This window comes from Mobula birostris, chromosome 18, assembly GCF_030028105.1.
Source record: "Mobula birostris isolate sMobBir1 chromosome 18, sMobBir1.hap1, whole genome shotgun sequence".
NCBI classification, from domain to species: domain Eukaryota; kingdom Metazoa; phylum Chordata; class Chondrichthyes; order Myliobatiformes; family Myliobatidae; genus Mobula; species Mobula birostris.
In genome coordinates this window covers 68,421,513-68,437,238 of record NC_092387.1, presented here as the reverse complement: position 1 = coordinate 68,437,238, position 15,726 = coordinate 68,421,513, and the positions used below count along the sequence as shown (strand labels likewise).

At 42.1% G+C, this 15,726-nt stretch overlaps 1 protein-coding gene across 1 annotated transcript; it reads left to right on the top strand.

Moving 5' to 3' along the window:
- The first annotated feature begins 282 nt into the window (after nucleotides 1-282).
- On the top strand, nucleotides 283-13,670 carry drgx (dorsal root ganglia homeobox). The gene is made up of 6 exons (XM_072282055.1): nucleotides 283-320; nucleotides 1,571-1,661; nucleotides 2,264-2,365; nucleotides 5,380-5,552; nucleotides 5,649-5,761; nucleotides 13,408-13,670. The coding sequence occupies exons 1-6, from the start codon at nucleotides 283-285 to the stop codon at nucleotides 13,668-13,670; spliced, it is 780 nt and encodes a 259-aa protein (XP_072138156.1).
- The last annotated feature ends 2,056 nt before the right edge of the window (nucleotides 13,671-15,726 follow it).

Here is a 15,726-nt window from a genome sequence, read left to right as displayed (position 1 = left end):
TGGTCAGTCGCTCGCTGAGGGTTGGCCACTCGCTGCCGGGAAGGGTTCGCAACCTCCCCCACACCGCCCCACACCCTCAGCCGGATCCAGGTACCGGTCACTTGCTTCTGTTCCCCTGACTGTGGCAGAAGGCGCTCGGGCCTCCCATCTTCTTCTCGCAGACGGAAACTTTATGGTGGAAACCAGCTGGAGATTATTCTTATTCTCATTATTAAAATTATTAATTTTTTTCCTCTTCTCAGATACAAAACAAATTTTTGCCGAGTCCTCTGGTGTTACACGATGTTTTACTTCCACTGCCCGCCGCAGTTAGATGGGGAGTGTTGCCGGACTAATTCCTGTAAGTATGTTCGGCCGGTTCTGAAACCCGTGCCTGTAACTTGGCGTAAATTAACCGTGTGCGGTACGGCGAGGATCCAACTGAACATATTTAATTGCCAAAAAACATCGCCTGCCAATGGCCATGGAAATAGAGTAATAATTGTGTTATAGTAATAACGGAATTTTCGTACTTTATAACGAAGGTTCAAATCCATGTATTCCATTAGAACGTTTCTTTACTTAGATTTTTCATGTCGGATAGTCCGCGGTTTTCCGCACCTGGGCGATGTGCGAAGGTGCGGTGCCGGTGCCATAGCCTAACTGAGCGCATCTTTTAACGGAACAACTCTGGCGAGAGTCAAATGCGGCCGCTAACTAACGAGTTAAATGAATAGTGAGTGTGCCTCATCATATCCTGTGTGTATCTGATCTGATTTTGTTCTGCACAATCTTAAAGGTTTGCTGTTAATTATTTATGTTTTACAGAATTATTGAATCTCTGTGTAATGACGGATATCCTCTTAAGGCGAGTGCCCCTCGCGCGGCCCGTGTTCGGTGCTCGCCCTGATCCGACGCGAAGCGGGCCACCTGCTTCCTTCATGCCTCTGCGGCTATAAGCGAGCCTTCCCTTTCGCCCGGGGGTTAAATTAGGCTCTTACCATCGCAGATGTTCGGTGTCATGCTTCGAATCAACGCCTTAACATGTGGTCGCGCTCAACCCTCTTTGCCAAACGGCCCGCATGAATCTTTTATGTTGTTTTGCAAACACATAATACACGGGGTGGGGTGGGGGGAATAGATTTATTGAAAGTTTTCACTCCCTGTCCAAGTGCTGGAGGTAACGTTCCGATTAGAACTGAAGATCATTGCCGAGAGATTTGGGAGAATTGTTTTGCGAAAAACAGTTTTTGCTAATCTCATCAATGTGCATTCTTGATGGATATTTTTAATGTCTGTGTTTTATTGAGGATCTGTCATTTGCAAATCAAAACTAAGCAGAATATTTTCTAGGCGAGAGACCCCCTACCCAGTTCACTGGCCCGCGGGGATTGTCTCCTGTAACTGTTACCTAACTGAACCACAATCTGAACAAGCAAATACGGGATTTAAAAATGCGATTTTAAAAGCTGATCTTACTTTCCCAAGGGATACAGTGGAGTTTCCCCCCTCTCTCTTAAATAGCCGATCAAGCTTTCCTCCATGTTCAAGTTGGTAAAGGTTATGCTTCTTCTTTCTCAGTGAATTCCAGCGGCTTTGGAGGTCACAGCGCCGGCGATTTCGATGACGGGTTTCTCCGCAGAAAGCAGCGTCGGAACCGGACAACGTTCACCCTTCAGCAGGTCGGCCCGCCGCGGGAGACCTGCTCGTGAGACGCGATTAAAGTACAAACAAGCTGTGTAATATTGTTCACGGGGCTCTCTCGATGGTCAAAACTTTCCTTCAAATCAAACCGATTTTCGGATGGTTGCAAATTTAACTATGATGTTTCTCGCAAACGAAATCGGTTGACAAGAGGGTGAACTAAGGCCTGAAGCAATTCGTCGAAATAAAAAGATATCATTGAAATTCTGCGGAATTCATTGCCACAAACGGCTGTGGAAGCCAAGTCATTGGGTATATTTAAAGCGGAGGTTGGTAGGTTCTTGATTAATCAGGGCGTCAAAGGTTACGGGGCGAAGATAGGAAAATTGGGTTGAGAGGGATAATAAATCAGCCGTGGTGGAATGACGGAGCAAACTCCATGGGCCGAATGGCCTAATTCTGCTCCTATCTCATGGTTTTATGGAAATCTGACTATTTCCAAAGTGTGAGAAATTTGATGACACTTTGAACATTCGTTTCAAATCGCAATCTAACGGGGCAAATCCCGAATCACGGTATTGTCGCTGATTTATAGGGAGATTTGCTTATTAAAAAGGTGCATTCTCTCACTCTATTCCAGTTAGAAGCTTTAGAAGCCGTCTTTGCACAGACACACTATCCAGACGTATTCACCAGGGAGGAACTCGCAATGAAGATAAATCTGACCGAAGCACGAGTCCAGGTAAACGGGCTTTGAAGGACAGCTCAGACCTTTTGATATTGTCAGTGTAAAGTGCATATCTGGCTGTAGATATAGCAATGAAAGACTATCTGTCATTTATGTGATGCACTTTAATAACGTCAACATAATGTGGAATATTAGATTAGGTTGATTAATCGGTCATTCATAATTAACTAGTGATAATGTTCTACACTAATTTGTCCGTGTCTCTAAGGCACTAAATTACATCAATGCACATCCATTTCCTTGCCTTGGAAAAAAAAGTCCCAAACTCTCTCCTATATTGTGAGAGCAAACTGATTTTTGTCCTTTGTGAAAAAGAGAGGGTGCAGAAGAGGTTTAACAAGCCGCTGCCTGGATTAGAGAGCGTGCGCTGTGACGAGAGGCTGGACAAACTTGCGTCGTTTTGTCTGGAGTGTCGGAGGCTGAGGGGAGAGCTGATAGAGGTTTATAAGATTATCAGAGGCATAGATAGAGTATCTTTTTCCCGGGGTTGAAATGTCTAATACCAGAGGGCATCCATTAAAGGCGAGAGGGGTAATTTCAAAGGAGATATGAGGGGCAAATTTTTTTATACATATTGGTGGGTGTCTGGAACACGCTGCCTGGGGTGGTGTTAGAGGCAGATACATTAGGGACTTTTTAGAGACGTTTATACAGTCACGTGAATGTGAGGAAAATGGAAGGATGTGGACATTGTGCAAGCAGAAGGGATAAGTTTAGATGGCCATTTATTTACTAATTTAATTAGTTCGGCACAACATTGTAGTCCGAAGGGCTGTTCCTGTGCTGTAATGTTCTGTGTTCTACGCTGAATAAGAGCTGGAAACCGCGCTGTCAGTGGAATTTTTGAATTATCTGGCTGCATGTAATTTAACACAAAGAGCCGGCTTAAAAAAACTCACCCCGTGTTTAATAAAGGATTGCACAGACATGCAGTTATGAAGTCTGTTGTAGGTGAGATCTATGGTAATTGCAAGAATTATAACAGTTTGTCACTGGGTCACGATTCTATCGTTGTAAAGTGAATGAACGCAACGCGATAATGGAATTCGCTGCTCTGAATTAGGCTTTGTAAACATATGATTCTTCTTTAAACGGATTAAGGGCTCCTGCTTATTAAATCTAGACATGATTCGACGTTCACTTGGAGGCGTATTGTTATTTTTCAATGGAACCCTATTTTAGGTGTGTTTAAAGTGCTTCTTCACCGTCGCCTGCTCCCCTCCTGCCTAAAGAGAAACTGCAAATTAAGATAAATGTAGCAATTAGGGGCATTGAGGACGGGCAGCTCACGACTTTGTGCGGGAAGGTGCAGGGGTGAGATAGCAAGTGGAGACAATTACTCTGTAAACCGGAGCCTGAGATTTTCAATCGTCTTTTTATTTTCTTGAGACAAAAGAGAACTCGGAAAACAAAGCCAATAAAAAAAAAATCTGGGACGTGGAATCCGTAGACCACTAAAATATGATTAATGTGTTAGAAAGCCCAGCCTTAATCGAAGCTGATGTTGTCAAACAATCACTAAATAGGATATAAACGACTTCATCATGCATGTGACTTTGTAGCGGACTGTCAGTGGAAAGTCATTAAAATATGATAATGAAAAATTGCTCAATTAAATATTGTTATAGCCAACGACCTTCAGTCAATTATGATGCAAGAAGTTATCTGCATCTGGTCCACACTTAACTGACCCAAGTTTACGTGATTATAAAGTCATTAATATCGTCGTGAAGCTAACAGAGAAATTTCAATCGCGCATGCATAATTGGGGCAGGGAGTCGGGTCCGCCCTTCACCGAGTGTCCGCTACCAAATTTAACAAAACGGACTAAATTAGAATCTGAACAACAGGAACTCTGCAGATGCTGGAAATTCAAGCAACACACATCAAAGTTGCTGGTGAACGCAGCAGACCAAGCAGCATCTGTAGGAAGAGGTGCAGTCGACGTTGCAGGCCAAGACCCTTCGTCAGGACTAGACGAAGGGTCTCGGCCTGAAACGTCGACTGCACTTCTTCCTACAGATGCTGATTGGTCTGCTGCGTTCACCAGCAACTTTGATGTGTGTTGCTTAAATTAGAATCTGAATCAGGTTTAATATCACTGGCATAGGTCGTGAGATTTGTTGTTTTATGGCAGCAGTACAGTGAATAATAAAAACTATAAATTGTAATGAGCATATATATATTAAATATATAAAATTAAATTAAATTAGTAGTGCAGAAAGAGAGGGAAAATAGTGAGGTAGTGTTCATGGGTTCGTTGTCCATTCAGAAATCTGATGGAAGGGTGGAAGAAGCTGTTCCTCAAACGTTGAGTTTTGTGCCTCCAGGATCCTGATGAAGGCAACAGGAAGAGGGCACGTCCTGGTGACGGGGTCCTTCCTGACGGATGCTGCCATTCTGAGGCATCACCTTTTGAAGATGTTCTTGACGCTGGTGCCCACGTGGAACTGGCCGAGATAACAACTTTCTGTAGTTTCCCCCCGATCCTGTGCAGTGTCGGCTGCATACCACACAGTTAGAATGCTCTCTATCGGACATCTTTAGAAATTTGCGAGTGGCTTTAGCGACATACCAAAACTCCTCAAGCTCCCAATGAATTTTTAAACAAATCTGAACTTGAACATTATTGCATTTTGATCGGGCGGTCATTACCAAGGCGATGTTGTCCTTCACGGGGGGGGGGGGGTCTTCCTAACGGGTGGTGGCAGTCTTTGAGTGCGGAGGGGTTGGAGGGATCAGGGTAGTAGGAAAATCTGGGAAGGGGGAAAGGTCCTGGTGCTTCACCTTAGTTAACAGATTGTAGAATCTCAGAGCGGCGGATAGGTAGTTGCCGCCTTGCGGGAACACTCACTGACAGCACGACCAGTGTCCTCGGGAGCTCGGCCTGACTTTGAACAGAAGTGTCAGAGCCCCATTCGATAACCCGACCACTTATTATCAGGCCAGGAAAACACAAATAGTGAGTGCTCGAACCTGACCTCACATCCCGAGCTTTGAATTGACAGGTGTGGTTCCAAAACCGACGAGCGAAATGGAGGAAGACGGAGAGAGGGAGCGCGGAGCAGGAGACGGGGAAAGAGATCTCGGGAGAAGGATCGCCGCCGATGAGAAACCTCAACTCTCCCTCTCAAATGGAGCAAAACCGGAACAAGAAGGAGTCTTTAGAAATGCAACAGAAGTAAGGGGATACCGATTTTGCGTCTGCTTGTCGCGTTTGAACTGCTGATGTTTTAACTGCCTGTGATGGTCCCGCTAAACTTGGCGTTTCTTTCAGCCTCAGCAGAGCGGTCGGTCCCGCCGGGCCCTTCTTCCCATCGTGTCTGCCTACCACTCTCCTCAACACCGCCACCTACGCCCAAGCTCTCACCCAAGTTGCATCGTTAAAAGGTGAGTCTGGTTTGCAGTTCGCTCGGTAGATCGCAAATGAAGATGTACAGGTACACCTTTTCTTCCCAGCCGGAAGGATAGGGGTGTGGGGTGAGGTCGGTGAGTGCACTGTTTCCGACCGCTTATGTAAGTCTTGGGGATAGAACGAGATGCAAGGGGTTCATCAGGAACGATAAAAGGCAAGATGACCTTTATTTGTCACATACATATTGAAACATCAAAAACATACAGTGAAGTGCATCGTTTGTGTCAACGATCAACACGGTCTGAGGATGAGATGGGGGCAGCCCGCAAGTGTCACCGTGCTTCCGGCGCCAACATAGCGTGCCCACAACTTACTAACCCTAACCCACGTCTTTGGAGCGTGGGAGGAAACGGGAGTACCCGGAGGAAACGGGAAGAATGTATAAACTCCTTACAGGCGGCGGTGGGGATTGAACCCTGATCGGTGGTGTAGTAAAACATTACCCTAACGCTACACCGCATGGAAAACTGCTCCACCTACTTTCAGCCAACGGGACCACCAAAGTCCTGATTAAAAATGGCACTTCTGTCCTCCCTCCTGCATCCCAGGAGTCCAGCGACAGGGAACCCGAGTCTGAGGCTATTTTCTCCCTGGGAGAAAATGGGCCAAGCTGTGATGATGCCAACAGTAAGGCGGGAGAGAAAAATAGAAAACTTACAGCGCAATACGGGCCCTTCGGCCCACAATGCTGCGCCGAACACGTACTTACTTTAGAAATTACCTAAGCTTGCCCATAGCCCATAAAGGGAGATCAATTGACCCCTGACCCCTGCTGCCAAACCCGTCTCAGTATCCGAGACCCAAGCGCCCTCAATGGAGAGAATACTTAAGTGAGACTTTTAGCCCGTTGGGGTTGAACACAAGTGACGGGGGAGCCGGCTTCGGCCAGTTACGCCTGATGATGGAAGAAGACAAGGGTTGACATTTTTTCCCTCGTTATGGCAACCTCGTGCGACCAGTTCAGGAAAATGCTGACGTAGAATCTAGTAATGCCATTAGATGGGAAAGCAAGGTATGCCCGCCCTAGTGTTAAAGGCCGGCAGATGTAATTACATAAACGTTGCTGATTTGCTGAGTTCCTCCAGCAATTTGTACATTGCTCAAGATTTCCGACATCTGCAGAATCTTTGTGTTTCCAATTTGCACTGAGGTCTTCAAACAGAAATTTCCATCAGGCGGTAGGACTCCTCCACTCCACGCCTGTACTTACCCCATCAATGCCCTGTAGAGACATCACACCACCCTTTCGGGGTAAGATAAGTCGGTGGCAGCGCCAGTAATTGCACCGGCGCCCTCACAGCCTCGCTCAGAAGGAATTCCAGGCGCGGTGCTGTTTTACAGACCCCGACCATTGCGTCCTGTTGCAGATCCAATCGAGCTGTGATTTTAAACATTATTAAATGCGGCTAGAAATAAAATTGTCACCAGGTACTCACCTAGCAGATTTGAGCAGAGAGTAGTGGAGCGGTTGTGCCTCAGATTGGAGAGGTAGTCCCGTGAAATATAACTGATTTGATTCCGTTTTAATTATTGATCCGTGCACAGAGGTGCCGGTATCACATCGAGCGTGATTAAGGAGGCGAGAATTGCATCAATTAATGTCTGGACTGTAACATTCACAAACTATTGTCACTTTCAATATTTATACCACAAACTAACGAATCTATTGGAGACGGAAACAAATAAGCTTAGAAATAATTATATTTGAATCGGACGGATGCATCAGGTACAGATTCAGAAGAAATTGGGGTTGGGTTAAAGTTAAGCATGGGTGAAGGTCATGATTAAAGTCCCGATGAAGAGTTAGCATCCGAAACGTCCACTCTCCATGGATGCTGATGTGCCTGCTGAGCTCCTCCAGCATTTTGTGCGTGTTTCTTTGAGTAAAACTTGGCATTTTATCTCGTGTTCTAGTTAGCTGGTGGATAGCAAAGGAAACCATGCATTTTCTCGGTTGGTCCAGGTTTGATATGGGTTTTGAGTTTACTATGAATGACGTGTTTATAGCGTGGAGATCCACGACAGACCCTCAGCTTCAAGCTAAAGTATGGACAGATTTGTAAATCGGTCACAGTCGGGTCCATGGCAGAAATGCTGTACAGATTGCATATGTATCCCACAACAATGGCATTGTTCCTTCCAGTCACCATGAGAGTTGGTGAACAGCTCTGATAGTACTTGGTCCTCAAGCCCCTTTCGCCACAGAGAACTGATCAGGAAATTCGAAGCAAATTTCTCTCCAGATAACCCCAATAGGTTGTTTGAGCCACCCCAACACTGAACTGATTCCACAACCTATGCACTCACTTTCAAGGACTTTACAACTCATGTTCAGAATTGGAATCCTGTTTAATATCGCTGGCATGTGTTGTGAAATTTGTTGTTTTGCAGCAGCAGTACAATGTATATATAATAATGAAAACTATGTGACAATAGGTATATAGCCAACTGGTACTGAGGAAGTGTTGACGGGTTCATTGTCAGTTCAGAAGTCTGACGGCAGAGAGGAAGAAGCTGTTCCTGAAAAGTTGAGTGTGTGTTTTCAGGATTCTGTACCTCCTCCTTTCTCAATATTTATTAGTTATTTATGTACTAGTATTATTATTATCTTGTATTTGCACAATTTGTTGTCTTTTGTACTTTGGTTGCTTTTGATTTTCAGCATTTTTCAATGATTCTATTGTGCTTTCGTTTGGTATTTACTGTGAATGCCCACAAGAAAATGAATCTCAGAGTAGTATATGGTGACATATATGTACTTTAATTTACTTTGAAGTTTAAACTTTGAAATTTTACATGAGCAGGACTAAGTAGGATTCAGAGTCCAGATGAAATTATATCATCTAATTGTTAAAATGAGTAAAAATACCTTAATGTGTTCAGTAATAATTGATTAAATCCACATTCTGGAATTGTGGCACTATGAAACATACAGCAATTTATAAATAAATTTAATGCAAATTACTGTTTCTGGGCAGTTGATGATTTTACCATACAAAAGGACATGGTATGATAGAAGGTGATGGGGGTGCATCATTTTAAGGTGATTGGAGGAAAATATAGGGGGAGGATGTCAGAGGTAAGTCTTTACACAGAGTGGTGGGTGCGTGGAACACTCTGCCAAGTGTGATGGTAGGGACAGACACATTAGGAACATTAGGGTTATGTAGGAGGGAAGGGTTAGATATTCCTTGGAGAAGATTAAAATCCTGTACTGTGCTGTAATGCTCTATTTTCTATGATATTCTGTGCATCTCCAGAGCTCAAAGTCCAAGCACATGTTTGGTCAAGGGGCCCAAACATGTCCTTCCAATCTGGACCAAATAGTGGAATGAAATAGATGAGATCAATGACATTGAGGAATCTGAGTGAAAAGCTACGGTGGTGTAGCTGTTAGCACAATGCTATTACAGCCTGGGGCATCAGAGTTCAATTCTGGTATACTCCATCAGAAGTTTGTACGTTCTCCCTATGACCATGTGAGTTTCCTCGGATGCTGCAGTTTCTTCCCACAGTTCACAGATGTATGGGTTGGTAGGTTAACTGGTCATTGTCAATTGTCCTGTGGTTAGGCTAAGGTTAAATAGGTGGGTTGTTGAGGAGTGTGGCTCATTGGACCATAAGGGGTGTTCTGGGCACTACTTCTAAATAAAATAAAAGCAAGGTTCCCTTGCAGAAATCTCGGCCAATTGTTTTACAGGAGCAGATGGCAAGTCAGGTAACCAAAGTGGCATCAAGTATGTGTTGCTCATATTTGATCAGCTTTGTGAACTGGGATCAGACATCTAAAGTCATTGCTGTACAAAGCAATCCTTTAATCCCTGGACCTTTTAATGATATTTTACCTTTCCTACTTTTTTCTATTAATAGAAATTTAGGCATATATAAATTGAGATCAAAATCCAGAATTCTTTCAAACCCAGTTGATTGTAGCCATTAAAGTTTGAAGTGATGCTTCTTACTGTTCATATGTGGTCTATCAGTACCAAGGAATTGATCTAGTGCAACTTGATCTGAGACAGAGGATTCTATATAGTAAACTATAGATTTGCCAATGACAATACACAGTGGGAAAGAATTCAGTTTTGAGGAAGATGACCATTAATCTATTAAATGTCCATAAGACCATAAAATATCAGAGCAGAATTAGGTCATTTGGCCCTTCGAGTCTGCTGTGCCATTTCATCATGGCTGATTCATTTCCCTCTCAGCCCCAGTCTCTTGCCTTCTCCCCGTGTCCCTTCATGTCCTGACTCTATCAGAGCATATCAACCTCTGCCTTAAATATACCCAATGCCATGACCTCCACAGTCACCTGTGCCAACGAGTTCCACAGATTCACCACCCTCTGGCTAAAGAAATTCCTCCTCAGTTCCATACTAAATGGATTCCCCTCTATTCTGAGGCTGTGTCCTCTGGTCCTAGACTCCTCCACTATAGGAAACATCCTCACTACGTGCACTCTATCTTGGTCTTTCAATATACGGTGGGCTTCAATGAGATCACCCCTTATTCTTCTAATCTCCAGTGAATGCAGGTCCAAAGCCCATGAAACACCCTACTTACATTAACTGTTTCATTCCTGGAATCATCCTCGTGAACCTTCTCCAGACTCTCTTCAGAGAGTACAGACCCATAGCATCTACTATTCCCCTTTCATTCCTGGGATTATTCTCATAAACCTCCTCTAGAGCCTCTCCAATGCCAGCAGATCCTTTCTTAGATATGGAGTCCAAAAAAACTCACACATAGTCAGACCAATACCTTATAAAGCCTCAGCATTACATTCTTGCTTTTATAATGTAGTCCTCTCAAAATGAATGCTAAGATTGCATTTGTCTTCCTTACTACCATCTCAAATTTATTTATTTGTTTAGAGATACAACACAGAGTAGGCCCTTCTGGCCCTTCAAGCTGCACTGCCCAGCAACCTCCAACAATCCCGATTTAAAGCTAACCTAATCACAGAACAATGTTCAGTGACCGATTAACCTACTAACCCATATATCTTTAGATTGTGGGAGGAAGCTGGAGGACTCGGAGAAAACCCACACATTCCATGGGGAGAACATACAGAGACTTGTTAGAGATGGCACCAGAATTGAACTTCAAACTCCAACGATCCAAGCCGTAATAGAATTGTGCTAACCGCTAAGTTACAGTTGCAGCCAAAGCAAGTCAACCTTTAGGCAATCCTGCACTAGGACTCCCAAGTACCTCTGTATTAAATATTAGCTTATAAACTCTGCAAGATAGAGTATTTGTGTATAATTCTGAAAGATACTTGAGGTAACTGTGTATTTTTATTAATTTTTCAAAAGAGACCGGTTTTACATGTTATACTAGAAATCTGAAGTGAAGCAAAAGAATCTCAAAGGAAACTATCTCCACTGCTCTGCCAGACATGTCATTAATGCATTAACTACTATAAAAATTGAACCTGGGGGACACAGTTTTGGCTTTTTAGATACTGCCTGAGAAGGGCATTGTTGGTTCACCAGACTGATTCCTGAGATTGCAGGACTGCGGTATAACAAGTGATGGGTCAACCAGATTTGCCTTCACTGGAGTTTACTAGAATGAGGCTGAACTCTTATTGGAATGTATAATACTCAGACACGCTCAACACATTATTGCAGGGAGAATGTTTCCCTTGAATGCGGATCATCTGGAGTTAAGTATCAGAGAGACAGAACAGGGAACTGAGATAAAATGCTTATAAGAGGTTGGTGAAGCTGTGGAAATATTCTCCAAAGAAATGTATGGAGACCAAATCACAGGATTTATCTAAGAAAGCAATAGAGCATAGGACATGGGACAGTACAGCACACTAACAGGGCTATAGCTGAGTAGCAGCACATTTGACTGTGAATTTCTAGTCAACAGTGCTTTTTATTTTTGTAATCTACAATTTGTTGTGTGTGTGATTTGTATGTGTGTTGCTGTGTATTTCCGTTTTGTGTATTGTGTGTGTATTTGTGTTTTGTGTGTTATGTGTTTGGTATTATGTGTGTTCTGTGTGTGGTGTTGTATGTAACTGCTCTGTGTGTGCTGTGTGTATCTGTTCTGTGTGTGTTGTGTGTGTATTTCTAAACAAAAAGCATAAAGGACCAAAGAGAGAGAGAGTAGAAGTATGGTATTATGAAAGAGGATCTTCCGGAATAGAATGAAAAAGGAGCAGGCTTGAAGGCTGAATGACCCAATGCTGCTTCTACTTTTCTACAGTCTATGATTCAAGGACTTGACCAATCAGAACACAACTCCAGGGCAAGGTCTTTGCAGAGTGGATGTTAAGCTTTCCCAGGAATAAAGTTGGGATAGTGCACTGGTTTGCTCAATAGAAACCTTGCCTATGTGTTCATTACAATTTTAGTTAGCATGTTTCCTTTATTTCCTTCCCTAACTTTGTGGAACTGGTAGGAAGTTTTGTTTGAACTGATGCAGGTATGCAAAGTATTAGAGTCATACAGCATGGAAACAGGCCAGTCGACCCAACCTGTCCATGCCAGCAAGCAAGTCCCATCTACCTGCTTATGTTCCATAGCCATCTAGAGCTTCCCTCTCCATGTACTTAGCTGCATGGCTTTTAAATGTTGTTAATTGAAGCAGAGGCAGACTTAATTACTCAACCCATTGATCCTTGATCCTATAATTACTGATGGAAGGGTATCCTTGTCAGATGATTATGATAAAGTACTTTCGGTTGGACTGAAGTAATGCAGATTGTTGTGAAGTGTTGATGACTTTTGCAGAACATGCCACTTTCCACCAGATTTGCAACAGTGATTCCTTTAATTATTTCACAAAGAAAGGAAACATCTGTTTTAATGTTACCAAACGGTGACCTGTACTCTGTGCAATAATGCAACTAATTTTTTATTTATGGTAATTGTTAGTAAGATACCTTTTCATTAAAGATTAAAATAATAAGCTTTATTTGTCACATGTACATCAAAACTTTAAGATAATGTCACATTATTTTGCTGTCCTTTCACACTATTTAATTTAATTTTTATATATGTATATTTACTATTGTAATTTATGGTAGTTTTTATGTATTGTTCTGTACTGCTGCCATGAAACAACAAATTTCATGTAAATGTCTGTGATATTAAACTTGATTTTGATTTTCTTAAAATAGCAGCTCGTCAACTGATCTGGCTGGTCTTGGGTTGGAAAATATGATTAGAAACAGTGAGTTGTCAAATTGCCTAACCTGGAACTGTTCTCAGATTTATTGAACTGGATGCAAAGCACAACATGAATTACTAGAATGCATCATTTTTCAGTCTCAAGATACCTTATCCAACCACATTACTGTGTAAATTTTAAACTTCCCATATTAACACAAAATGCTGGAGGAAGTCAGCAGGTCAGGCAGCATCTTTGGAGAGGAATAATCAGTTGACATTTTGGGCCAAGACCCTTCATCATGGTCCTGATGAATGGTCTCAGACTGAAACGTTGACTGTTTATTCTTCTCTATAGATGCTGCCTGGCCTGCTGAGTTCATCTAGCATCGTGTGTTTGTTCCTCAGAGTTTCCAGCATCTGCAGAATCTTTTGTGTTGATGATTTCCATATGCAAAGGAACATTATTAATGTACTTGTGTTCATTTCAGGGAACTCCCTGTGTTCCTGTTGCACACCAGACCCAATGGGCCTGTCCTTCCTGCCACCATACGGCTGCCAGAGTAATCGAACGGCCAGCGTGGCCGCGCTACGGATGAAAGCGCGTGAACATTCCGAGGCTGTGCTCCAGTCTGCCAACCTGCTTCCGCCATCCAACAACAGCCCCGCCATTGGAACAAAGGCTGCCTTGGATGGCGACCAGGAGAAGGCAAGCCTCCCCAAAGAAAAGATGGAGAGTGAAAGGAACCTATGAATAGCATAACTGTAGAGACAACACTTGAGATCACTTTACGACATCTTTGTGAATGTTCTGACTATGCTGGATCTACACTACCATCAAGCCGTGACTTCGACTGTACAGAAGCTAAGACGTTCTTACCTGAGTCAAAGCCAAAAGATGTAAATAGAGGGATTCTGAACTTTTGCAGCAGAATGTTTGCCTGCTTTTGTTTCCTTTAACCATGTTCATTCAACTCTTGGATTAATGGGAAGGTAGGAACTTTTTAGCATAGCTGTGCAATGGCTGTGGTCTTGGTGTGGATGAATGTCGCCAAGCGTTTCCTCAGATCACATGCAGTTTTATCTATTCTCTGATCACTATGCAGGAAGGAGGTTATAATCCCTGTCAGGTAAGTCATCACCGACCAAATGTGAATGGACACAGTAACAGCAGATTACTGATAAATTTGCATATGCGAGTGGTTCTTCTGCAAACTGAGACCGTTGGTGTACGATCCAAGTTTCTAGGTCATTATGATATAGTAGATTTCTATTAAGTGGATAAACTGTTAATAGGAATTCATTTAAAATATTAATAGCACAATTTCTGGTATACTTTCCACTGCAATAGGATTTATGAATTTAATTTATGCTGTTAATTTTAACTTGAAGTTCTGATGAAATATGAATACTATAACAGTTACAAAGAGTGAGATATTTCAGGGCTCTATGTATTGTGGGCTGTAAATACGATTAAAATGTGTGATTTTAGAAAGAAAATATCTTGCATTTAGTTAAGGGGAAAACAAGAATGAAACATTAAAATGTAAAGATCCTAAATTTTTAAAAATGTTCATTGTTGCTACTTTATTTGAATTAATTGGGTGTTTTACTAAGAAAGTACAAGTGGGCACACCATGAATCAGATTTCTAAATTCCAGAGCAATATTCCACTGTAATTTCTTTAAATAGCCTCTGTCTTAGATTAATTGCCATATGCTGTAATAAACTGTGCATTCCAGTCTTTAATAATCAAGTTAATACCATTTCCTTCTAAAATATGATTAACTGGCATAAAATTCAACTTGATATGATCCAGGGTTCTTGTAACCTAACTTTCATATTTAATTGTTTGATTAAATTTGTATTTCCAACAGAAAGGTGCATAAATAAATGACGATTGAACAAATTAAGAATACTTAACAGCATTGCATCCGAAAAGTAGTTACACTGATTAAATTTTCTGTCCTTGTGGATTTTCAGGAAATTACTTTTGATCGTCAATAACACAATTAAGTAAACTACACGCACATTAGCATGAATAATTGATAAGAAATTATGTATTACCACGAAGTACTGATTTAATAATTCAGGATGCGACACTAGTGACTATTGCCATAGCAGATAACGTGGATTTCTTGCCTGGTGTTTGAGGCAGTGTGCAATTACAGGGGGTGGAAGGTTGTGTATTTATGATGCATGGTTTAACCTCTTTGTTTTAAAAAAATAAATTAATAAAGATTAAAAAGCTATTGAGATGGCTCAATTTATTTAACAGGACAATAAGCATTAGGAGAAGAATTAAATCATCCCACAGATCTGTTCATACAGTCAGTGCTCTCGAAGTGCTCAGCACACTAACCTGTTTTATTCATGGCAATTTTATCCTCGTAACTGTTGTTTTTGCAACTCCATTGGAGCTGTGAATTCCATTTTGAATCCCAAAGCTTTTAAAGTTATTTGACTAGGATCTGATCAATTGCCCAATCAATTTTGAGCATCTCAGCTGCAAATCATTAAAATACTATTCTTTGGAAATGTTGTGCATCCTGCAGGATCGCACTATGGGTGGATACTATAAAGCTTGTTCAGCAGCCCTGTAAAAGCATGGACGTGGTTCCTTTCTGCCTTATTGAATATCACTTCCGACCTCACTGTCAGTAATATATCATTGTTGAACCTGATGCCCCTCACTGCCAATCACTTCATTTCATTACTTAGACTCTTCTTTATTTGAAGCATTTTACAACCATTTTAGAATCAAGTGTAATATCACTGGTGTATGTTGGGAAATTTGTTGTTTTGTGGTA

Excerpts from the sequence above, each read along its gene's own strand:
- drgx (XM_072282055.1), top strand. The coding sequence starts at position 283 with ATGTTTTACTTCCACTGCCCGCCGCAGTTAGATGGGGA. Across the intron at positions 1,662-2,263 it reads CAACGTTCACCCTTCAGCAG|TTAGAAGCTTTAGAAGCCGT; the intron begins GTCGGCCCGCCG and ends ACTCTATTCCAG. Across the intron at positions 2,366-5,379 it reads TGACCGAAGCACGAGTCCAG|GTGTGGTTCCAAAACCGACG; the intron begins GTAAACGGGCTT and ends TTGAATTGACAG.